The following is a 26,808-nucleotide window of genomic DNA, read 5'->3' as shown; positions in this document are numbered from 1 at the left end:
AGGTGTTGGGTTCTGTAAGAAATTAAAATTGCTTCCTCTGTTTGACCATCTGGATTTCAGCGTTTGTAATTATGTGCTGGGTCATTTAGCACTGAGGGTAGAATGTTAATACAGGAAAGGTTGGTGTATGCCCAAGTAAACAAACAAGACCCCTCCTTGTGGAGTCCTCGCCTACTGATTGGCAGAAACCCTCTTGTGGAATTGCTGTGTTAATTAGCCTTGCTTGATATGTCTGTCTCACATGCTCACTCTTCACATCACTGATAAATCTCACATGTCGCCATTTCTTCAATTTGAAAAGCAGTTACGGGTCTCCATTTTTATGCAAGCTGGGCCTTCTCTGAGGTCTAATCAATACTTTCACTACACCAGAATGTATGCGCGGGGAAAAGTGAAATAAGGACATGTCTAACTGAGCCGTATTAAGCTGAGAAGTCATGCATCCAAAAGAGAAATCTACTCAGGAATCTGTCATTAATGTCACACATCCTCCTGTCTCCTCTTTGCACATTTCCCTGTTGAAGACTCTACCAGCTCCCTTGTGTGATGGCAGTGTCCTTGGCACACACTCTCCTCACATAATGGAGTCATTGTCATTCCAGCCACACACAAGGTGGAAACTTTATCAAGTGGTCTTTCTCTCAACCTTTTCCCTGCGCTACCTTTTTGTGTCTCTTTCAGTTCCTCTCTGTTGCTTTTGCACTACATTTCCATCACTCACTTGTCTTGCCTTTTTATTCTAGTATGCACACATACAAACACACACACGCATGCATGCATGCACACATGCACACATGCACACACCAATGTTTGGACTTTCCTCTGTTTAATTTACTTTCTACCCCAACCCTTCTTGCTCCCCTTTCAAAGGTGATGCATAGACCCCCCGCTGCAAGACAAACACAGACCAGTGCACACTCACTGTTTACACTACCCAGTTGGATGCATATTTGTGAGCCTTTTCTGTCTGCATGATCAAGCAATACCTAAAGTTTTAGCCCAAAGCAAACAGCCCTGTTTAAGATGCAAAGGATACAACAGCAAAGGTATTAGAAGAAGGATACGAACTGGTGGAACTAATAAGCCACAAGCCCGATTTCCCTGCCTCTCCCTACCTTTTTTTTTTTGCTCCTAATTCATCATTCTATCTCTCTCTTTCCTCTCAGCCAATTTATTAAAAGTCAGCTTATCTTTCGAGGTGTTTGATCAAAAGACGATGACTGAAAGGCTACACAAGCTGCGCTCAAAAGTCACAGAGGCTTGTAATCAAACTGGGGGCTGCCATTAAACACTCAGTATCTCAACTGAGCAAACAGATAAATCCTACATCCAGTCTTTTTTCTGCCACTCCACCTGCATGTCAGACTAAAACTATCAAAGCAGACATGTTTGAAAAACTGGATTAAATGTACGTAGCATATCCTACATTCAAAGCCCACCTTTATTGTAACTGGATCTAGCAGGAACACTTTCTACACATAAATAACAGCTTGCTTTATTCACCTGGAATTATATCTATAGTGGATTAATCTGCATCATTTATTTGCCAGTGCAGGAAGTGTCAAAGAGGCAATGGGTGGCTGCCATGTTGCATTTTAATGCTAAGAAGACTAAAGGTTGGATTCTTTTTGTCACCTGTTTTTAAAATAATTTCGGCCAAAGTCTTTCCAGACGCTTTCTCGGGTGCTTTAGTTGCTTAATTCAAGGTACCACACATAGATATTAATAGAAAGGATTTTAAAAACACTGGCACTGGCATTAGAAATGTGTTTACACAGAATGTGTTCCGGGTTTCCACTGAATCAAGCAAAATTGTAGCTCAGGAAAAATAGTTTGTCAGAGGCTTTTAATGTTAATAGTCAGGTGGATTTTCTCATCATAAAAAATGGTCATCAAATTTGGATATATATTGATGTATTAGTTTTAGCAGAAACATAATAGAAAGTTGTAAAACAAAACAAAAAAAACCCAATTTTAGTTGCAAAGCCATAGCTACATCTAAATCATTTTCACAATGTTGTCTTGCTCTCTTTATATTGGAGCAATGTCATCCTAAAAGACACCAGTCAGCATAGAAAAATTTCAAATGCATAATAAAGGTGATCACTCACCTCTAAGTAGACTAGCACTACCTCTTGACCCTTTTACTATGAGTGTCAGGTAATCGGGTTTTTCCTTTAATTTGTCACCAATCACAATATTAATGTGTTCACTGGTCTGAGTTTGTCAAATTGCCAAAATGTAAAATGATGTCTGCTGTTAATCAAAAAGTCAAAGATAAAACTAAATAGTATCTAAATACTAAATAGTATCGTTTGTAGCATCGTTTTTTGCTTTCTAAATTCTGGATATTTCCCACATTGGTATTCCTTCTGTGCTCACTCTTCACTAAGAGCACAGCTCGTTCCTTCTCTTGTTTTCATCGTCTCATTCCAGCATTGAGTCAAAGTTAATAGGCTTTATTGTGCACATTTATGGCGCTGCAGAGCTTGGCATTATAATAAAAAAGATAATGTGTGTTTATGAGCTCCAATCTCACAAATATGTGTGACATGGCCTAATTGGGTGAATATCCTCACAAAATCTCACACCCAAGGGAGAAGAGTGTATTTTCCTCCAGTGCAAGATATGTTGGAAAGCGTGTAGAGCTTCTACAGAAATGGCTGAGGTGGCAGAGAGAAAAATCCAATCCTGCTCGGGCTGAAATGTTAACAAATTTTTCATCCCAGTTCCCAAGGTACTGGTTCACACAATGCTGAAGGAACTTTTAATTACATTCGCAACTCGCAGAAGAATGACTAATGAGAATTTTAGGCTTTGTGGATCGCTGCCATTATTTTGGGGGATTCATCCTTCATGCATTCCAACTAACTGTTACCCAGCAACTCAATCAGAAGTTGAGCTGAGCTTGCTACATGAATCCAGTTCATTTATTAGAATATGTGGGGTGTTTAGGCCCTTTAGGGTATGCTCTGGGTGAAAGGCTAATAGGGCATATGGTAAATTTCTCTATTTATTAATGCCTTCCAAGTCTGCTGTTGGGTACTTAGCACACAGATGTCACGTGGTTCCAGACATTTTTAAAAGGGATTGCATAGTGGCTCACAAATTAAATATGGGATATTCATTTCCCTTGGTTTGCTGACATTAGCTTTAACTTAAATTCTTCATATGTAAACTCTGTTTATGATTAAATGTTTCAGTAATTAATTTACTGGTGGTTGGATGTCACCAAGCACACATCTCCAGGATTCATTGTTTTGTTTTACTTAATACATAAACACAAGTGCATTCCCCATGCACTGCACTGTTACCTTGGTAACATTTTTCTTTCGATCTATCACTGCCATATAACCACCTTGCCCCTGTCTGCAGGGCATTTTGGGAGGTTTTTAGCTTGTTTTGACTTTGTCACTCTTCACTAGACAGCGAGGGGAACTGGATTCAGAATGAGAGAAAAGGTGCAACACCCCAAACATAAATAAGCTTTCAGAGCACATTTTCTTTTCTTTTTTTTCCCTTCTTCTTCTGCTGACTTTATGAAGGCACGCAGGAAAATACAACAGAAGTTGCAAATGTGGTTGCAGTATGAATACTAGAGTGTTAATATTGGCAATAACTTTAGTGTAAAAACTTGAGCAGATCTGAAAAGAACTATATTACTATGACGTAAATTCAACACCCAACAGTTCACTAATTCAAAAGCTATAAATTATACTGAGATTTCATCAACAAACCGGAAGCTGATTTTTTAATTTCTGTTACCATAGAACCACAAGCACTAATGAATGAATCTGCTACTCACACATTGAAGAGGTTGAGGCCGATGCGGTAGAGGCGTTTCCTCATGACGTCTGTGGACAGAGTGGGTGATTTACAGCTAGCGGGGTTCTCACAGTGGTAGCGTGGCAGGCTGAGGATCATAGCCTGCAACGCTTCCTTGGACGACGCCTCGGACGTCGAGCGTGCCTCCGTCGATGTGCTGCTGCTGCTCATCTGCTCTGAGCTATTGTCTGCCGTCTCAGAGCCACATCTCTTAACATCCAAAGGCTCCACCGCAGGAGAGCTACCCAGCACTATAGTCTCCTGTGGTGGAGGGGCCACAGTTGGTTCTCTGGGTGGTGGCGGTACCACCACAACAACCTCCTCTGGGCTTTGGGGGAATGCCATCTTATCCAGAGGGGTCAGAGGAGGTTGCTCCATCTCCCCAAGCTCTTCTTCAGAAGGAGGTGGCGCAGGGAATTCAACATCCTGCTCGCTGCCTTCTATCTCTGATTCTGGTGGTGGTGGAGGCTCCTGGGGTGGGGGTGGGAGTTCTTTGGGCTCTGCTAGGATGTCTGCAGGTGGTGGAGGGGGTCCTTGTGAAGGACCGGGTGTGATAGGGGCTGGTGCAGAATTTGCTGTCGTGGAAGTGGTGGTGACAGTGCCAGAGGTTCCTTCTTGTTGGGTGCCACTGTTGAGGGTGACAGAAGTGGATGATTCCCTAACTGAAGATGAAACGCGGAAGTTCTGACTGTCAAACTGCACCGTCACATCTCGAAACGCCATCATCAGCTTGCTTGCATTCCTTGAGAGGTCGGTTGGGTCTACGGAGCCCTGATGAATTACCGAGTCTCGCACGTCCCCACCCCCGCCTTCTCCACCACCTCCAACCCCTGCTGCCGCTGCTGCCGCTGCTGCGCTAAAGGAATCGGCACTGAACTGATAGTTGCCACCTTCTTGGAGTGAACACATGGTCTTCAGACTCCAGTTGCTGAGTGCATCATCTATAGACTTTGCTAATGACTGGACCTGCTCAGTGAAGGAGTCTTCCAGGTCAGTTAGGGTGCCACCAACCGTGGCAGGCAAAGATGGTGAGCGTACCAGTGGGATGCCTGCCAGGTTACAGCCTTCTGCCAGGGCCCGTTCAGCAGAGAAACCCTCCGTATTTTGCACACGGACCTTGCGCAGGGAGATGCGTCGAGGCAGTCGACTCTCCAGAAGTGAATTGCGGATCTTCTCAAAGTTTTTGCTGAGCTGGTACTGGCGGAAGGCAGTCTGGATCTTGCAGGCAGCACGGCGGGAGATGAGGTGTCCGCCGTATTTGTGCTCTAACATTTCGATCTAAAGAAAATGGAAAGAGACATACAGAACGAAAATAAATTGGTGAAACATTTATTTTGCGTCAGTGATAGTAAAAGTGAGGACAGCAATTATTAAGACCAAATATGAGAGTCATAGTTGTATAATAATTTTTAAAACTGCAACGAATACAAGATACATGCGAATAGGTAAAAGAGTATTATTATAATTCAATGTTTTTTTGTAAGTATACAATGCATATAGGCGTGCATTGGTGGAATACTAATCACGTGGAGATTTAAAGAAAAAATAAGTTTATTTAGTTGGAAAAAGAAAAAAACATTGCCTATTTTTAGATACTAAAGATCAGCAAATCTAAATAATATTGTCATGGTTCAGTAAATGTATTTTCCATGCTGGTTTTGTTATGTATCCTGAATCTGTAACCACACTAATAGCTGAGTCATGGCATCCAGCTATTTCTTCAGCAAACAGAGCTCATAATCTACATGAATTCCATAGAGAAGTCTTCCACACAACTTTAAATTGTCTGAAACGGAACAGGCCGTTAATCTTGCCTGTGAAAAATTGCTCAAATGCTGTGGGAAATAGATAGAGATGTAATATAGCCTTCCTCATCTGACAGCAGCTCAAACACTAGATGAAACCTCTTTGAGTTTCCCAGAACAATCAGGGTGTGGGTATCTTTGGAAGTGCCCAGAAAGAGTGCTTATCTTCCAAAGTCCTTTTCATTCGCACCAAATCAATGAATATAATTCTGTTGCTCATCTGACTTTATCAAGGGCATTAATGTGGAGGAGATTTCAGCTTTGAAAGAACAGCACCACCGTTTTACAAACAGAACTAGCACGATTTTTGTGAAAGTCTCATTCATGGTGAACGTTTGCCTTGCAGGGACTGAAACACCTACAAAAAACATTGAAAGACTCACCCACTTACTCTCATGAGTGAGTGGGTGACTCTTTCAAAAAACAAAACAAAAAAACCCACTCAAGACATTTCTACACATGCACCGCAGCCCTGAACTTTTCTAGACACGAAGTTGCGTGTGAGAACACAAGTGTCTCTGTCACTTCACTAGATCAAAGTCCGTGTGACGTCTGATGGAGTCCACGTCGGCATTGTAGCAGCTAATCGCCTGGTGGATTCACAACAAATACGTCCTGCCTGCTGCACGCTCCATCAAGCTTGTCTAAACAAAACTGAATACTTCCAGGACTGAGAACGTAGCTGAAGTTCGGCTGCATGCCAGAAAGGACAGCTGAGGACGATGTCCTGAAGCGATTCTCCTGACTGGAGGTTATGAGTCAACGGCTGCAGATGGGCTACCTTTCAGTCATGTCTGTGAAGCTGGGACGTCAGTTAAACCAGGACCAATTGAGTATCCGACTGGTGAATGAAAGGGTGAACAAGAAACTCAGGCTTCCTCTTTGCCTCGATTCAACTACAAACGAATCCTACCTTGGTCAAATGACTTAACAGCAATATAATTTTATGCAAAATAAGAAGTGGAAAACTGTTTTCCATAAAAAAGAGTTATAGTCCATCACTAAGAAACACAACGAATACATAAATGTTAAAAATATTCTGCATAAAAATGTACTTTATAAAAAGCAAAGTATTCATCTGAGAGAATTCACATCTTTGCTTTTTCCTCCTTTGATTCTCTTACGGATTTAGAGCTGAACTCTTATATCAGAGTGACGTGTACAAGAGGATAAATTTGGTCCGTACAAAATAACCTTCCTGTCAATTCAAATGCAATTGAGTGAATGGTTAATGCAGCTAAGAAGGATCAAATTGTGACTTTCAGCTGCTAATCTGCTTTCCTTTTAGTCCTGGACAAAGTCACCAAACCATCAGACTTCTGCAAAAGAAAAAAAAACACTGATAGGCTGTAATGGCTGTAGGGTTTGCAATTTTTGATAAGTGGTTAATTCAGCAAGATGCAGCCTCTGTCATTGTCATTGGAGGAACCGAATCACATACAAAGCTCTTTAGAATAGTGGAATGACACTGAAAATCCACCTTATCTACTCCATTTACATTTCACTGCAGAGCCTCTGTGAGCAAAGTGAAACGTACTGAGAATATTAAGGTGGAGTCTGAATAGGATGCTGGTTCACAGCTCTACTGTATCTGCTGATGGCGACTTCTCAGTGACTGTCATCCCTTGCAGACCAGTCGAACTCAGCCTGAATATTCATCGTTTTTTAATCTGGATTGTTCTGTGCTGCATGCGCTCTTAATACGACAAGACGTTATCACCATGACTGTGCGGAAACTAAAATAGAGATTGTGAAGTCTTTTTTTTTTTAATATAAGACAGGCGCTGAGGTAATATGATTGACCTCGTTACTCGCAGAGGTGTCCTTCATCAAAACAAATTCTACAGAGTTCCACTGCAGGGGTGCCCTTGAATGCGCAAAAAAGGGCTGTCAGCTTGGCTGCATTTGATTAAATGTAGCAGTCGAGCTTGTTTGTTTTGGCTTCCGCGTAAGCCGGGTCGGGGATGATGAATAAAGCATTTGGGTCACGTTGCTTTCGTTATTAGAGTGCGTATCTGATACACTGTGCCATTCAGATGGAATTACAGCCACCGGGACGAGCTGGAACATGATGGATGGAGGAAGAAAGTGAGGAAAGTAGACAGGATTTGATGGCAGCTCTAACGAGGATTGTGTTGGAACTTCAAATGCTGTGTACCACTTTCACTGGACAGTCCAGTCAAAGGTGCAAAGTGCATGTTTCCAGAACACAGTGCACAGTGCTTCTGTCTGTGTTACCTGTTTTATTTCATCTCTAAGGACCCATCAGACCCAGTGGAAGATGGACCTTTGCAGATTTAGCAACTCTGTCCTTGACCTTTATGTTAACACTAGTCCAGCTTGGTTTATGGGTACTGAAGCGTACTGGTGTGGCTCTGCACATATGTCAGACTGTTACATTCTTCCTCATAAGTTTATTTCTCAGTAGTAATGTGAAGGTAGAGCATAGATGTAGGTGGTACTTGTGTCTTGTTTAACTGCACTGCATAAATATTAAGTTCTTAGAACTATGACTTGAATTCAAAAAGTCTAAAACCTTCAACCTTTTCTTTCTGCCAGTTGGACAAATCATCGTTAATTTGGAGTCAAGTTTCGTGACACAGAGAAAATGTTTTTGATGTGTCTTCCAAAGCCAGCTTGTTGGCTCACTGGTGCAGCATGCAGTGGGTTTTTAACTCACAGCGACTGCCTGCTGTGTCCATTAATGTTACTATAAGACCAGTTACAGTGATGCAAAATGGTTCACTTGGTGACGATTGCACTCAGGAATCTAATAAATTCCAGTTTACTGCTCAGTCAGCAATTGCAGCAAAATATTCAGGAAACTCTGATTTCTTCGTGCGTTAATAAATCCTTAGCTGTCATTTAAAGGGCTGCATGCTAATCCACTCCAAATGTGATGCATGTGGGAAAAGAAAAGGAGACACGTGTATAAAAAAAGAATGGAAGAAAGGTATAGAAAGAGGTGTTGAGACAGATGGCCGTGCCAAGAATGGCATTGTTGAAAATCTTCCCCATTAGCCCTCTGTCACTTCTACCTCTGATCACTTCACTAAGCGCTGATGGAGGGAGAGATTATTCTGGAGACACAGTGGTCTGAGAAAACGGCGATGGCACCGCTCTCTCACACCACGTCTCTAAATCGATTCTGACGGAGAGATCAGCACCATGCTGACCTCATGTTCCCCTCTGAATGAGGCAGACAAAAATGGAGAAAAACTATGCAACACAAAGCCGTGCCACAATGCAGGATACGCAGAATAAAATTAGAGTGTGCAATAACAGATTTTGCTTGAACTTTGAGGTGAACAAAAAGAAGACAAGGGGTACGTAAATATTTGAAGTCAAGGACACCGGTCTCTAATCCTCTTGAAGTCAAATAGACGACCCATAACAAACAGGGGGTTTAATAGAGATTTAGCACATTAAGATAATGATCTTACTTAAACACAAAATGCAAATTTCAAATATTTTTGGGCTGCGGAGACAGAGACAGGTTCTCGGCTTCAGATGCTATCGGGATGATAGATATCTTGGTTTGAAATACTTTCTCTGTCTATACATGAAATATTAATACCCAGGGGCTTTGGAAAAGGAATATGTTTTAGTCTGAAAGTTTTTGCTTCAAATAGAAATGTGTCTCAAAACCGAAAGGTCAACTAAAGGTGCAGTACACAGTTTTTTTTTTTGCTAGTTTTTACTGGTTGCAAATAAATGCCAGTTGTTGCCATTTAGAGTCAAGTGCCATGATTACTATCTCCACCTCCTTCTACGGTATCATTATCACAAATTGCCTCTTAGAAAAGCCTCATCTATATTCAACTTGTGACATTTAAACCTAATTGTAAAACTATATATGTGAAGGCTTCTTAAAGAATACCGATTACCTTGATAATCAAAAATTAGTTAACCTCACTTATTCATTCCTGCAGAACGCTGAAGACAGCTTTGACTAAAATGCTTTCTAAACACCTTTTTTCAGTGGTAAAATTTATCTCCTTTTTATCTACTCAGTTTTTGGGAATCACTCTTATTTGCTTCCTTTCATCTATGAGGCAATATTAGTTTAGCTTAGCTCGGCTTTTTCTGAACACAAAATGTGCTGAACTGTACCTGCAAAGCTAAGTAATGTCATAGACTTGTAAAATACTACCCACCCTGAGATTAAATACTGCCTTTTTTACAGTCCCTATAAATCAAACAGCCCTAAAATACTGATTCGTCGAGTTTCGTCCTTAAACGTGCAGGCACAGACTGAGCTGTGCGAACAAAACTGCAGATGATCTTTTCGCATGCTGCAGAAATAAGGGGTGGAAATTCAAACCATGATTATTAGCTTTCATGCTCATGCACAGTCTTACAGCGCAGAAACATCTGCATGATTAATGAGATGATTATATAACAGCAAAACTGGGACACAACTAATGCTGACTGTATGAGTAAATGAGGATGACAATAGAAAAGTCTTGATGTCATCAGAGGATGGAAATCTTTTTAGCTCATGCGTCCTTGACCAAAGTCATTTACAGAAAAAGCTCAGCGGTGACTAAATTTTAATGCATCTTAATTTAATAGAAAAATAGAATTACACTGATGGGCCTTGGCCAAACAAAAAGTCCCAGCGTGGCCAAAATCAGATGTAATCCACTGCTGCGGACATCTGCAGAACAATACCCCCCTAAAATTCTAAATTTTGCATGAGCTGTTTAAAAAGAAGAAAAGTGATCATCCTATTGTGGAATGAAAAAACAACAACAACTATAAACCCTAACCTGGGCTTTGTGAGATACATAACATGCATTTGCACTTTTTAGTGTATTTATGAGTGAAGGCAGCCCATCAAATCCATTTTCAGTGCTCTTTTTGATTCTTGGGAAATATGAACTGCTGAAGCAGATATTAGCAGCAGCTACTGAGCAGAAGTAAAGGTCACATCACCTCATTATAAAACAAAGTGCTGTGCATTCTGCATGAGTTGTTTACTTCTTCAAGACCTCTCCATTTTATGAGCAACTTAAAGTACACACAGTTGTCTGTGACTAGGATTGTAGCTAGAAGAGTTTAAATTGACAAAAATTAACTGAAAGGGCAGAAAGCAAATGTTTGGAGACTATATTCCCCGCCCTTCCATGTGCACACATGGGAAACCAGCAGAGCTGTAGCAAGAACCCCCCAGGTACAACAGCAGAACAAGCAGGTGTAAGTGTAGAGCAAGCATCAGTGACAACAGATATGACACTGATTAAGTCAGACAGCATGAAAATGCCAAGCCTGAGTGGAGCAGGGTTGCAAAGGGGCTTGCAGGTATGCAGCAACTTTAGGCAGGCAACACAAAAGGCTCATCTTATATGAGTGAGCTATGAGCAAAACAAATATAATGTACATTTCTATGTAAGTGTATGTATTATTACATGGATTGACTAGTATTTAAATTTAAACAATTATGTATTTAAATTTAACCCTATTTAGAGAGAAAAAGTAATAGGGGGATCTGGAGGTTGAATGCTAAACTAAAGTGGGTTAACGCTCAAATACTTCATCATGAGGTCCTTCCCCAGTTATCAAGGTATCGCCCCACAGATCCAATTACTCTGACATTGATCTGGAGATCCATCAAGCCCCCTGCACCCCAGGCTGTACAGACAGAAGATCAATCTAGCTGATCACGTATCTCAAGCCTTGTTGACAGGGAGATAGCAGGAAAGGGGGACCTTCAGATGTAAGATTAAAAGAGAGAAAATGGAAGTGAGAAGGAGACGTTAAGGTTAAAAGAATCTTGAGCCTCAATTAAAGAAGTGACAACTGAGGAAATGCAATCAAAACTGAATGAAATGGAGCTGAAAGGGAAAGCGAATATGGAAAAACTATCCAGCTCAGACATATTAGTTTCAGTGGCTTGGAATGAATGCTTTGCTGGCTTATCTGGCAGTTTTCTGTGTGTTCTTCTCACTCTGCGAATTTAAATATGTATTGGCAGAGAAGGACACAATCCAAATGACATCTCCCCTGTCACCTGTGAGCAAATTTCCTTTCACAGTGTGTCACTGGTGCTCTGACTCTGAGAAACACTTAACACTAGAGCGACCATGTTTACTGATTCTTCTGGGTTATTGATTAAGCGCAGCCAAGTGTGCCGCACAGCACTTACAGGGACAGTAATAGAAGTCAAGACTTGAGGGACCGAGGTGTACCTTGAAAAGAAAAAAATTGAACCAAGGAACTCGGAATACCTGGAAAAAATACCTGCATGATGTACATTACAGTGGCTCAAGTCTGACAAGTTTCTGCTTGAAATACAGAGGATCCCAGCGAAATTAGTATTGCACATTAATATAGGGAAGCAATTTGAAAACAAAACTCGGAAAAACGAATAGATTTGGGGGGCCTGGATATAGTTTACACTTGATATTACAACTTCCACAAGGCAGTTTAAAGGAGTCTTGGATGGCTTTCTTTCAAAATCATAACCTCAAATCTGGATTCACATTCAAAACACAGATTCTACTACTGCAACTCTTTTTTGCTCATTTGTTTGTTTTCTTTTAGCAGAAAGGAAGTGCCGGGTTCTTAGCTAGTTAGCAGTAGGAAGCTGGGTGAGCAAGATCCCTCTACAGTGTTACTTGCTTCATACATTACACCTTGACACACCAAAACTGGAGCACATGTGCAGTGTGTTAATGCAGTTATTGTTTAGATAGCTCTGTTAAAATGGCGCAAAAAAGACCAGATCCACAAACACGGATTGAGAAGTGCACTTCACCTTAGCAGATGGTGAAGCCTAGCCAACAGCCAGCCCACTGACCACGCCCCTAATGATGCATCAGTAACTTCAAGCCCTAATAATTTAACAAGTTAGCTATGAAAACGTCCATCCCCAGTACAACTGTCATGAAACGGAAAATTAACTAGAGAGACAACAGAATATACGGCTGTAAACAGGTTTATTTTAGCTTTAAAGTTGGCCATGCTTTTATCAGCATCTATAGTTACTGACTCTCTTTGAAAGGCTTTAAATAAACAGCAGTTTATGGAAATGCATTTTTCAGCCCTCAAGGGTGCTTTTCTTACAGGCTGAATCTAAAATGGATCTAAAATTCAGTGGAGGGCCCTTTTACATAATTAATCCAGCACAAAAACGGTGAGGAGCCCCACAGGTAGGGGCCTTACCTGCCATCTTACCTTGTCGAAGCTCGATGGACTGAAGAATGTTGTTTAGATGGATGATAATGAAAATTAATGTTTGATGGCTCTTGATGATTATGTAATGTAGATGATATCTGAGCTCCTGATGAACAGCGTGATAAGAACACAGACACGAGAACATGAAAATGCACGCAGATAAACAGTCACTTTTTACAGTTCAGGACAAAGTCGGTTTAACTCGCTGCAATGAAATGTGCTTTTATTCTCCACAAATGTTAAGGCTTTTCACCATCCACTGATAAATTATATAGCATTAGAAAATATACAAATTTTAAAGGAGTCATGCAAATACAAAACTTGCATTTTGTGACATTGTTTTTACATCGACTTTGACGGGTAATTGTGCATCCTTGCTAGAATAGTAAAGCAGCCTGCACCTGAAAACTGTTTAGTGTATTCTCAGAAAATCACAGTTTGAAAAAAAACAATCCGGTTTTGGTGATGAAGACAACTGAGGATGTCAATGAAGTGATGACATGGCATTGATCATGATGGTTTATGATAATGGAGAAAAGGAAATATTTTTGACAGCCCATAAGCGCTAATAGGGATCAATACATCGAACGAACAAAAACATAAACGAACAAATTGAAAAAATTAAAACAAAATTAAAAAGTCAGACACCAGCTTTGACCACAAACCACCTGACCTTCTCTTCAGACAAAAAAAAAAAACGAAACACCACAAAAATGTCAGACCACAGGACGTACAATACACACAAGCCAAGCTACTGCACCTCCTGCCCTCCCCCTCCCTCTCCCAAACACAACACACCAACACTCAACCCGCCCCCTCCCAACCCCAACACAACCCTACCTGCTTATTTTTGAGGTCAAGCGAGAGCTCATAGTCAGAGGAGGCGGAGTGCGAGCCGGCCCCGTTGCGCTGCACCCTCAAGGGCGAGGCTGTGTGGTGCAGACTGGCTCTCCTCCCCGGGCCACCTCCTTTTGCTCCTCCCCCTTCCTCGTCCTCTTCCTCCTGTGCTGCTTCACCCTCGCGTGGCTTGGCCTGCGCCTCCTCTACCTCTTGCTTTGTCTTTGCCTCCACAACTTCTTCTGACTCTTGATTCTCTTTCTCTGCAACCGTCTGCTCCTCTCGGCACGGCGAAGGGGCTTTAGGGGCTTCCTGTGGGGCCGCCTCGCTCAGAGCCTTGACTTGCGGCTGAGGCTCGGGCTCTGGTGCAGGCTGGGCTTTCGGCTCAGGTTCTGGCTGAGGTTTGACTTCGGGTTGGGATTGAGGTTGAATCTGCGGTTGGGGCTCAGTCTGTGGTTGGGGCTGTGCTGGCTGAGTCTGTGGCTGAGTCTCTTGCTGCTGTTGTTGGGGCTGCGGTTGCAGTTCGGGTTGTGGCTGTGGCTGTGACTGGGCCTCACTCTGCAGCTCTCCTTCTCCTCCCTTCCCTTCCTGAACCATAGACGAGTCTGGAGAAAGGTCATCGCTGCAGAAAGGAGGAGAAAATGCAGAGTGAGGTGTCTGCTGCATCCGTGGTGAGCTCTGACCTCTTCTCCAGGCTGCCTGGGTTAGTGGTAAGATGTTGACCCTTTCTCTCTTTTTTCTTTTTTGTGCCTCATCACTCAACAGTTCATCTGTCTGCCTGCTCTGTTATGAATGCCTTTCTTGTCTGTCTAGACACTGACAGACAATGAAAACCAGGAAAACATAAAGCACAGAGCAGCTTATAAAACCACAGTGTACAAAAGTTTAAAAAAAAGAAAGAAAAAGATCAAGGCATTACTTCTTACAGCAAAATCTTTAGAAGAGAAAATGTGAAAAAAACAAGATAGTTAACAGCCAATAGTGACACACGCTCCCACACACACAGACGTAGGGGGGACAGTCATGCAGCCAAAACAAATGTCACTAAATGTGCGCCTGCTTGTGTGAATACTTGTATGTTGGAGTGTACTGGAGGTGTCGTTTTACACTTTAAAACAAAAAGAGGTGTAATAGGCATGTAATATACAGGAACAAATAATATATTTATATACTTTTTGTCCACATAGCAAATACTAGCTGTTTCTCTAATCATCTAATGTGTTTGAAGACATTTTGATCTAACTGACATCACCTTGAGAGCAGTTTTCAATGCTCCCCTGTCAGCTGATAGAAGAACATGACTAAGCAGTCATGTTAGTGGCTCAGTAAGGCTGCACTTAATCTGCCAGTATCTTTTATCAGGAGTGCTTGTCAGACGGTCAAGAAGCTTCTGAAACACCTTTCTGTCACACCCTGATAACCGGGGCATTGGGATGTTCAAATGGAAATGCAGACAAAAGTAAGCATGGTTTAAACTGCTCTCACTGCCAATTTTTCTTTCTTTCAGTTGGACTATTTCTGCCACTTTTAGACGTACAAAAAAGTGCCTTCAAGAAAAAAAAAGTGATATTGACCACAAACCCAGCTGTGTAGAGTGTAGCTGTTATATTTGCACACGTTTGCCTTTAAACACATGGGACTGACTAATCTTTGATGACATGTTGATGAAGTTTGAAAGACACAATGACGTTTCTGTTTCTGTTTATTATAAGAACAACATGTATCAGCAGATTTTCCTGAAAGACTTACTTTGACTTTGTGCCGGTTTTGCACACCAGCTAAAAGTAACTGTGATAACAACTGGGCATGTTGTCCCCCCCCCGTTACTGAATTTGGTGATAAGAATTGAATCACTGAGCATAAAATCACCACTTTTCATGCAGAACTTCAGAAGAAAGTCAACACGATTTTTCTTCGGAGGAAGACAAAGGGCTCTGCAACAATAAACTTTTAGTTTGTGTCTTAAGTTGTCTGTCTAAAAAAAGCCTTCATTAATAAAAGCATACTTATATACTGCATTTCTGCTAATGTAGAGAGTTAATAATTTTTAAAAAAAGGTTTGATGGCAACAAAAACCTTTCTGCCACCTTCTTCTGCACAAGAGGCCTGGGTCTTTTTTTATATATATATATATATTTAGGGCAGCACATAAGCTTGAGAAAAAAGAATTCTGGGAATGGGTATAGCTAGGTCTGCTACTTCTAAAATAGAGCTTATATGAGCAATGAATAATGAAGAGGGAAAGTGTGCTCCTTCAACATTCAGCTGCAGGTGAGCTTTTTCTCATGCAGAAAATAGACCTGCCTGGAAAAAACAGAAGACTTCTTTTAGGGCAAGAGAGCCTGCCATGATCCCTGCTTACAACGTTTCCTTTCATTGTTATGAATCTAAATGTAGTCGTTCCGATTTGCATTTTGCTAGAGCCCCCGTTATGGTGAGAGATATTAAGACAACCAACAGGCGGCATGCAGCTGGATTAAAGTCAGATTCCGATAAAAGTAACAAAAAAAAGAAGGAACAGGTGATCAAAGGGAATTATTTTTGAAGAGACACAAATAACCATGAAAAACGAACGCAGTCACTGAAAACATATTGTGTATGGATGTGTATGCATTTATAAAGCGAATATAAGCTCAAGAGTTAGTTCAGTCTCATTTGGGTTTTCACATTCCTTCAGATGGACTGACATTCCCTCTGCATATCAACTTTTTCTATCCTTTTTATCTTTCTTGTCATCCTCTCTTTCCAACCATGCCTCTCGCACGCACGCATCCAAACAGATGCACATATGGTATGTACACACACACATATATATATATATATATGCAGTTTTCCTGCTGCTCTGTCTTTCCCAGGTAAGGGGATTGAGCTGTTCTGTGTATCAAAGTGACTGACAAGGCAAGGACAAGGTCTGGATGCTTCCTCTCATTTCCCAGTTTTTCCATATGTCAGTTCTGAAGATGGATGAGCGCAGTGGCCTCCATGCTTTTCATCCAGAATATAATTATAGTGTCCACTGACATCTCCTGCTCTCACTGTCGTGATTGTGAACAGGCCGGTACAGTGGTGTGACGCGAGTTTGGGGCCGTCTGCTAATGCTGCATGCTGGGCTACAACCGTTAATATCAGGCTCATAGAAAGGGAATCTCCACTTGTGTAAAATAAAAAGACAATCCATGCACCTTAAACAATCTGAATGAAATTCAGTACAGTTTTATAACATTTAGAAGGTAAAAGAATACTATACAATTTACAGGCGTTAAATTGAATCGGGATGCATGAGAGAGTAGTTTTTCTTTGACTTGCTTTGCAGTATTACAAAGTCTGGAAACATCTCTATGAATATATGCATGTCTTTATATTTAAGGACAGGCCCTTTGTTTCTGTACTGCATGAAGTAATAGTACAGAAGTCAGCAAAATGTACTTACTGCATCAAAGGAAAATAAGATATTCTACAGAGAGCTTGGTGACTGATATATTATCCTACTTTACACTCTCTTACAGAATGTAAAGTACCATATTGTTCCTTCAGAGGTACAATGGCTTGTCACTAGGGCTGTATCCCCCTAAGGTACTCCTTTTCTACCCTTGACAGGCTGTTTGTATCTCACAGAAACTGATCAGCTCCAGTGTCAATTTTGCACCTTAATGCTACAGCACAAAAATGAACCTGGATACAGGAGTGTGCATTCTATTTTTCTTTTGTATATATTGATTGATTGATTGATTGAATCTTTATTTTGAACATGTTAAAAAAGTACAACAACATAGAATTAAAAGAGACAAATAAACAAAGCAAAACAAAAAAGAAAACGAGCAACCACAACTACAAATATCTGTCATGTTCAAAAAGGAGCAGGAAGAAGCATGAGCTTATTTAATCCCACCCCTTTTCCACTATCTAGTAATTTATAGACTCCAGAAATACCTCCTTGCAATCACATTATATGTAATGTGTATTTTTTTTTTTTTTTTTATTTTTTATAATTCTTCTTCTTTTTTTTTCTTTTTTTTTTAATATATATACATATATGTTTCTTATATCATTATTTAATCAATACTCATTCCGATTCTTGGAAATGAACTCACAGCTGTATAGCACTTTCCTTGTCTTATACAGCACTCAAAGCTTTATCACATGTGCAACTACAGTCAACTTAAACTATTTAGCATAACATGGATGTCATTGGACAGAGCACATGGATAAACGTCACTTGGCACAGGGAAAACACTAACTTCTATCTAACTTATCTAACTTAAATGAATGCCTACTTGTTGTTCCTAGAGTATTTAAAAGTAGAATGGGAGGGAGAGCCTTCAGTTTTCAGGCCCCTCTTCTGTGGAACCAGCTTCCAGTTTGGATTCGGGAGACAGACACTATCTCTACTTTTAAGATTAGGCTTAAAACTTTCCTTTTTGCTAAAGCATATAGTTAGGGCTGGACCAGGTGACCCTGAATCCTCCCTTAGTTATGCTGCAATAGATGTAGGCTGCCGGGGGATTCCCATGATGCATTGAGTTTTTCCTTTCCAGTCACCTTTCTCACTCACTATGTGTTAATAGACCCCTCTGTATTGAATCATATCTGTTATTAATCTCTGTCTCTCTTCCACAGCATGTCTTTTATCCTGTCTTCCTTCTCTCACCCCAACCGGTCGCAGCAGATGGCCGCCCCTCCCTGAGCCTGGTTCTGCCGGAGGTTTCTTCCTGTTAAAAGGGAGTTTTTCCTTCCCACTGTCGCCAAAGTGCTTGCTCATAGGGGGTCATATGACTGTTGGGCTTTTCTCTGTATCTATGAAGCGCCTTGAGGCGACATTTGTTGTGATTTGGCGCTATATAAATAAAATTGAAATTGAAATTGACAATTGAATTTGAAATTGAAATTGAATAAGAAAACTGGAAAGCCATAAAATTTCCAAGTACAAAATGTTTTGTAATTTCTGCCTGGGAAAAGTACAGGAGTTACCTTGAACTCTGGTCACTAGGGTACATTTGTATAGAAATTGGACAGAAACCGACTTTTGCTGTACCCTTATTTCTAAGTGTGCTTATCAGATTACTTAATTGTTAATATTGTGTGTCAAAAGTACTAGTAGTATTTTAGCCCGGTGACACCCTCCAAAGAGTTAAAAGATAAATCTGAGAAGTAGGGATGGGTACCTGTATCCGGTGCCATTATGGCACCGGTATCTGACATAAACAGTAGTAACCAGACCGAAAAGCAACACACATTTTGGTGCTTTATTTCTTGAGATATATATGAGTATGAGAAATATATATGAGATATATTTCTTGAGATGTCACACACTTTGAATTCTAGCATTTTACCTTTCCAAGGATAGTAGGCGGGCCCAGGTACGTATGTTCTTTTAGAGCAGAGCTACAGATTAAAAATGCCCAAGGTGAAGCCGTCAAAAGTCTGGCTGTACTTCACAGCAAAAGATGCAAACTCAGCAGCCTGCCACAAGTGCTTTAAGGTGATACTGTGCAAAGGAGGTAACACCTTGAATCTGATGAAGTTAAACTTTGATCACAAGCTAAAAAGGTCAAACACCACAGGTATCATATAGTTTTTGAGATTCATTAGAAATCTTAGCCAGATGACTCCACAGGCTCATCACAGTGTGGCAATAGCCACATTATGGAAGAGTGTCTCTATCCCAGTTGCAGCTTCGGTATGAGAAACAGGGCAATCCTTCTGTTCATGATAAGAGGCCAAATGAAAGAAAATGTCTGAAATGCAAGAATACCAATTAGGTAGGTGAGGGTTGTCTCTGTTCCAAATGGACTATATAAGTCAGTGAGGACCATTTCAGTTTACGATAGCTCACATACAGCCCATATTCTGAAACAACGATTCTCTAGATATCAATTATTGTTTCCATTCAAATGTTAATTACCTGGGCACTCTGCGAGATTTATTCATGTTTTCCAAAAAAAATTGACCTTCAAGTACTCAAGGTATAGTTTAAATTGGACCTTTTCATTTCATCTCAATATTCATTTATCTTTTTCTAATCTTCCATTTCCATCACTGGAAAGTTATTAGATTGGTTAATTAGTCTGATTCCTTGCTTTAATTAGACTAATTTAATTACTGCATTTTGGGGCGATTTCCCAATTATAGTTTATTTACTCTGGTCCAAATAGTTGATGGGTTTGCAAACTTGTGGGTTTTCCCCATGGTTTGTTGTGTTTTTACACAGTGAAAAATCCAAGTGTACCCGAAGCAAATAAAAATGTGTCACTACACATCAAGTGAGACTATTCAGTTCTTTTATTGCAGAAGCGTCTGGGGCAGGAGCAATACAAGTAAATACTGGTAGAAGGTGTTGTATCTGCAATATAGGAGAACATGGAGAATTTAGGTTCATTTCACAGCTAGTTGCTAGACCATACAGACCTTTGCGCATCTATAGTGCCTTGCTGCATTACATTAAAGCATATGTGGCTATGGGAAGTTTTGGAAACTGCACCGAGACCACCTCCTCAAAAGGGTCTCGGTGCACTTGCTCAAATGCGATTACCGTGTTAAATGGACTAAACACAGCAGGTATGAAAACACCCTTAATAAAAGATACAAAAGCAGGTCCATCACCATGCTTTCACCTTCTCGTGTTAATGTTGTGAATTCAATTACGGTGATGCTGCCCAACAAAAAGGTAAAGTAATAAGATAGGAAAAATGACATCAGTAAGTCCCATCAGCGTGTGCCCCTAAAGCATAAAAGTTCTTTTGGCCTCATGGCAATCTTAGTTTCCCTCTAAAAAGCCTCCTGAGTGGCTCAGAAGCAGCTGTGCTCCATTTCTGAGTCCTAGCAAAGGAACATCAAGGAGATGCATTTTGGAGATGCTGCTCCACTGATATCCATTATTTCTGCTGTTAGGTAAAAGGGAGCAAAAGGGCAGCGGCAAAGAAATCTGTGTTCTTCTGACACGAAGCAACACTGACTGCAGGCAACATGGAAGTATATCAGGTTTTAAAGTCCAGGGTATCTGTAATTCATTCACATTGGCTGCCACATCTAAGATGTAAGCAAAAAAAGAGCACATGCATTTGGAAGATGTAAAATTATTTAAGTTAAATGGAAGAGAATAATCTGGGGGTCCTTTTTCTATATAGCATGGTATTTTTAGTTTCAGGCTTAGATGAAGAAAGATTAAAGAAACTGTCACTTTTTGGAAATACCCATTTGCTAAGCAGTTTTAAAGTTTTTACACATAAAATTATGTAGGGATAAAACAAATGAGATATGTGGCGGTTCTGTGAGCACTAGAGGTTTTCCTATGTCTGTGCTCAACTTCTCTAACCAGCTTTTGTGCTGTTTCAGATCAGCTGAAGTGTGAAACTAAAGTAAAATACTGAAAATTTTAAAGTGTAGCTGCTATAGTCTGCAAACTATTACACTGCTGTATATAGAATGTACGCTTTGCAATTAAATACATCCAGTTTTTTTGTTTCATTTTACAAATTTGTATTTGTAATACAATTGTATCTGCAGTTCATTACATAAAATGAATAAATACATTACTGTGTAAAAGTTTTGAAGCACCACTTATTTATTTATATTTTACTTTCAAGGGGCCAGACTTTTTTATAATTGTAAACTAATCTCAAGCAACAATTTTCCAGGGCTTGTGAAGCTCTTTTAAAGATTTTCTTTGGATGACTCTAAGAATAGGACTAGGAATGACTCTAGTAAATACCAGACTACTAAATACTGTAACACTACTGTAAGCAATGTACAATATGTTAATGTTAGTAGTTTTCCCAAAACATCCTGATTTACAGTATTCAACTGCATTTGTGAAGAAAGCTTTACAGTAAATTGTTACAGTTGACTCTTGGCAAGAAAGCAAATATGAAGAAATGTAAACCTATTACAAGTTTAGGAACAATGAAAGTAAACTCGAATTAAGAAACAAGCTATACCAGTCAGTTCTGTGGAGATTATCCATTACAGGGACTGTTTCATTTGGATTAAAGTTTCCATTGTAATGGTGGGTGGTTAGAAGGCGTGCGGGCCTTAATAGATTGATGTTGATGCTTGGGTTACTTTATTTTTCAAGATTTATTCAATTAGAAAAGTGCACCATAAGCACATTTTCACTGTAAAAACTGGGGTTCAGGAGGGTCAAAGAAAGTTAATGTTATTTGGACAGACGATGACATCAGTGACAACATTCTTTAAATAAGCGATGCATTAATTATGTTTCCGCTGTGAACTCAGTTGCCTCATGCTAGTTTTACTTGATCATTAACCTTGACCGCAGAGCTTTTGCTGCATCATCCCCACAGAGGTGTGCAGCAGGAGAGATGAGTTATTGGACTGTGTGACCACTGGGGTTCAAAGGGTCTATCCTCTGGTGGACTGCAGCCAAGGAGTTGCTGAAGAGGGCATTATGTGAGCAAAACCACATCAGCAGAAATCACAGCAAATAACATCCCTGAAGAAGAAGCTAAGCTATGGTTGCATGAATTTAGAAGAGCGGCTTGCACTGAACATGTGTATTGTCAGTTAGCAAGCATTTTAATTTTGGCTTAATTTTCTTTGTACTTAAATCATTCCTTAAATTATACAGAAATGAATTCCCTTGTCACCTCTGCTGAATTCCTCTTCACTCAGTGCCTACCCTATGTTTCTCATACTGCTCCCAGAGAATTAATCAGTTCATCAGGCAGAAAACAAGGGCAGGCTGAAGAGCAGAAGCCTCTGCATAAATAAGCATATTTCTCCCTTCGAATGCATGGTGAAGATGATGTATGGAGCAAATTTGCTCAAGTGTATTTGAAATTCATCACAGTTGCTGCAAACAGGGAATGCATGACTTAGTGTCATATGTACAAAAGAGACACTGAGGAAAAGCTGAGAAAAAAATGATTTTCTTACGTTTTTCAGGTTATTGTGCTGCACACTTAAGCCAAAGAAATATGCTGCATTGCAGCCAACTGACCTCACTCTCACACTGACGGAAAGAAAAAGTTTCTGAAGTGTTTCTGAAACTGTTTAGAGGCACTAAGCCCAGATAAAGAAACAACAGCTATTAAAATGCACAATGTCAGCTTTCAGCCAATTAGCAGCAAAAGCCCAGGTCCTCTCTAATCACCAGGTCAAGATTAATCATTTTTCTTCACCCTTAGTAAAAAAGAAAACAAAAAAGAAAACAAAAAAAAAATGGCATGACACATTTCCGCCTTTTTCATCATTAATCTATGACCTAACCCCTTGCCAACCACGAACATTCGCAATGCTTCAACAGGGGACGTTCCACTGATTTTTACTCAGTGTGCCACTTTTAAAATGCCATATGCTGATGTGACTGCTCAGGGCTATAAGTGGGAGACCTTGAGTGTGAGTACAGTGAATGATCTGTCTGCTGGCATTATGGCGCAGTTATGAGATGTATATTGCATTGGAAATGAGAAAAATGGGGCAGATTTTAAGGGTGCATAGCTCACTTAAACTTTATGAATGTAATGGACCCATGTCAAATGCTTTATATATAAAAGTTAAAGACAAGTTTCACTAACTTTAGTATGAAAGTCAGTTTACTGGGAATATAAGCTAAACCCATAGAGGCTTATCATTTCAGGACATCTGAAGATTTTGAGTTAAATGCTGACTCTAAAGTAAGTGATTTCCATTAGTTTTAAGAAATTTCTAAATATATCAATGTACATTTGGAATTTGACCAACTTATGCTGGCTTTTTGAGACTTTAACGCCAAAAACCTAAATGGCAATATAAAGTCGCTACAATGCTAACAGTGATGTTAACATGCAGGTTTAACAGATACAGTTTTGCAGACACATGATCACTAATCCTTTAAGATTCATCAGCGATTTTCCATGTGTGACAAGTGAATAAAGCCCCATTTATTCACAGACCTAGAGACTGGTCTGTGACCATCTGGCAACTGGCTGTTGCTAGCAAAAAGTTGTGTATTCTCCAACCAGTGGACAAAAAGCTCCCTGTTATTTCATTGTATTATTAATGACCCACCTGCTAGCATATTGCTGTAGTCATAGCTTGAATGTATGGTCTTCAAACACTCAAGCTAATATTTTTTGCGTTCAAACTAAAAGTTACACCTTTTGAAACATGTTGGCTGGAGAACTTTACTTTGACAGCAAACCTCCTTTTCTAGACGAGTACTTAAGTGAGTATTTGGTGAATGGAAGGATGACTCTTAAGTAATTTATGCATTGAATAACACGAGAAACCTCAATAATTTTTACCATGTTTGTCATCTTAGTGTGTTAACGCTGACAAATTTAAACCGGAATGATCAAAGCTGTTAAATTTCATGGTCGTATAAAATTTGATGGTGTGTATTTGAGCCCAAAGTCCCGTATGCTTAGCAGATGTTTCAAGTTCCTATCAGGAATACTTGGATGCAGTAGAAAGTCATATCTGATTCCTTCCATGACAGATAGCACTCCATTTTAAAGATAACTCCATGAACTTTATCAGTTAGTTAGTTAGTTAGTGTGTACATTTTTATTGTTTGTACAGTAAAATTGATGATGCAAGTGTATTGGGCTATGAAACTTTAATGTGGTTGTTGATGAGTGAGGTTGACAGAAGTCAAGAAATCATTCTTTGGGTGCAGTGCAGAGGAATCTCGGATGATCTGGAAAGTGTGGACTAAAATGGGCCATAGACAGGCAGCATTGCCATCCCTACAGTCAGACTTAAAACATAAATACTGCATTTTCTCTCTGGAGTTAAAGACATCCATCTGGCCTCTCTTCAGAGCCATATATCTTGTCTTTCAGTCTTTGTTTTCAATCATCAAGGTCAACTGGAGACATTTATCAGCTGCCCACACACACACGTCTGCAGCGCCATCAGTGCGAGCCACCCTCTTGTTCCAAAGGAGAAAAAAAGTCCGGAGAGGGACAGAGAAATCATTTTTTATGCTTTCTGCATATTGTGTAATTTACAGAAAGCTGGCAGCACTTTCTTGTCCATTCTTGTGAGAGAGGCTCCAGTGTAGGATGGATTACAAATATAGACATGACATGGTTAAATCATGAGATAGCCACAGATGACTCACATGGTTAAAGAGTATCTGTGTATTGTTTTTTTTTCCTTTTATTTTTTCTTTTCTTTTCTAAACAGAAAAGCTCATTTTGAATTCATTTTCTACAAGAAGATGTTATTAAAATTGTTATAAGATGCAGTAAAATCTTCTCTTCACCAAAAAAGGCTGTTTTTAAATGGCTGATGAAACCTACTCTATGCAATTCACCTTCAGTGGACATGCAGTGATGCATGGTGTGGGGCATCACCCTTCTTTGTGCTGTGATCAATCTTGAATTGATTGATTATGTAGATGCCAGTCAATACTGTGCTCACTTGGGTGGAAGGACAGAGCTCATAAATACAACAGTTTAGCATGAAAGAGGCAAAGAGAGGAAAACATTTGATCCCTACATTCTGAGCAAGCAGAATAAGCAGACGACTAAGATCAATGCCAACCAGTTTGTGTCTCCGAAAGCAAAGAATGGCCCTTTGGCTCTTGTTAAAATCCCACACAGGCTCTTGGGTCTTTTGCTAAGGGCCAGCGATTTGTATCACAGGTTTTGCAGGTTGAGGTGAGAATGCAAAAAGAGTTGCAACACAAACAGCGTGTTGCCTCCTGCTATATAGAGAAAAAAGCCAGAGTTTTCTTTATCGTGTTGAATTTCAAGAGTAAACAAGAGGATATTCACCCCAGAAGGTTGAAGGAACAAACTAGTAGCACATGCAGTATGCAAGTACATACAGAGACCAGTAACCACAGGCATTCCCATGCAATGTCAATGAAACAGCTTCCCAGCAACAATAGAGTACAGGGTATAAAAACAGGATGGGCTCGTGAAATATGCAAGCCAGTATTTCAAATTGAATCTCTTCAAAAGATGTTGCCCCAGGTTGTGGGTAAAAGCGAGAAAGACAGCAAGCAATGCGGAGACAGAAAGAGAGAGAGCGGCAGTGGAAATTGCATCGTAGATATACGGTAGACACACTGCAGTAATATATAGTTATATACACAGCTCAGGAATCATGGGCAGGACTTCAAGGAGGGAAAACGACATACACCATCATTCAGTGTCATAAAATGTCCCCTATAAAACTGGTGTCAACCCTTCAATCTAGAAACAAAATGTTCCTACATTAACAATTTGCCTTGTGAATATGGAGAATTTGCTCAATGCATTAGTTTCCGTGTATGATGGACTTATACTAATTACTGCAAACCATACTATATTCATGAAAAACGTTTCAATGGTCCTGCAGCTTTCAACTTCAACAGGAGAGCTGGAGGAAAATTCTAGAAATCATCAAATAATGAATGTTTGTACAAAATGTAATTGTATTCCATTTAGACGTTGTACATATTTCAATCAGTGACACAGAGAAAGTGATTGACATTCCTAGAGTGATGGTTGTAAACATCCATTCTTTAAATCTTGCCACTGTGGTGCAATTACAATCACAATTTTGATTGTAATTACATCAATCAAATCAAAGTAAGCCAGTCGCCGTTACTATGATGTGATGATTTCATGTGTATTTGCTGCTTTATGCAGAGATATGCAGTTTTCCCTACAAGTGTTAGAAAATGTTTAGATGCAGATTTATTGTCTGGGAAAAGAAGGGCAGATTGGCAGCACAAGTTGGTTTAAAAAGGCTAAAGTCTATGTGAAGCCATGACTCACTGCTGTCAAACCTGTTTGGAAGCCTAAAATCAAAAGACTTATGATTAAGTCTCTTGGACATCCAGGTTATATTACCCTGAAGATTTTGAGTCATGCATCACAATCGTCATTCAGTACTTGTTCCTAACACACTGACCTCAGCCAAGTGCTTGATACTACCTTCACACACAAATGTAACACCACATTTCTCGTAAATGGATTTACTAGCTTCCCGTGAGCATGTGCATCATGTCCACCCTGCAGTCCGTGTCATAAAAATCCTGAAAATCTGATAAACACTTACAGTGTGTCCAGTGTAAAGAGTTCTTTAGATTTTTTTTTTTTCCTTGTGTTTGTTTCCCTGCTTGTTATTCACATCCTGTTACACACAAGAATCACGATGTTATTTTTATACCTCATGGCAAAAGCAGCTTTTTATGGATGCCTGACAGAAAGGCAGAGAGAAAACGGGG

At 40.1% G+C, this 26,808-nt stretch overlaps 1 protein-coding gene across 2 annotated transcripts in view; it reads right to left on the bottom strand.

Moving 5' to 3' along the window:
- Positions 1–26,808, bottom strand: part of iqsec3a (IQ motif and Sec7 domain ArfGEF 3a) — a 119,666-nt gene that overhangs the window by 44,100 nt on the left and 48,758 nt on the right. For both annotated transcript variants that reach the window (XM_006780729.3, XM_006780730.3), the window contains exons 3-4: positions 13,650–14,268; positions 3,806–5,103 (exon numbers count right to left, since the gene is read on the bottom strand). In XM_006780729.3, coding sequence (XP_006780792.2) covers positions 3,806–5,103; positions 13,650–14,268 — 1,917 coding nt within the window. The remainder of the gene's footprint in view (positions 1–3,805; positions 5,104–13,649; positions 14,269–26,808) is intronic.

This window comes from Neolamprologus brichardi, chromosome 17 (genome assembly GCF_056152115.1).
Source record: "Neolamprologus brichardi isolate AB-2024 chromosome 17, ASM5615211v1, whole genome shotgun sequence".
In the NCBI taxonomy this organism is placed as follows: Eukaryota; Metazoa; Chordata; class Actinopteri; order Cichliformes; family Cichlidae; genus Neolamprologus; species Neolamprologus brichardi.
The sequence above is the reverse complement of the archived record's forward strand: the minus strand, read 5'-3'. Positions and strand labels throughout refer to the sequence as shown.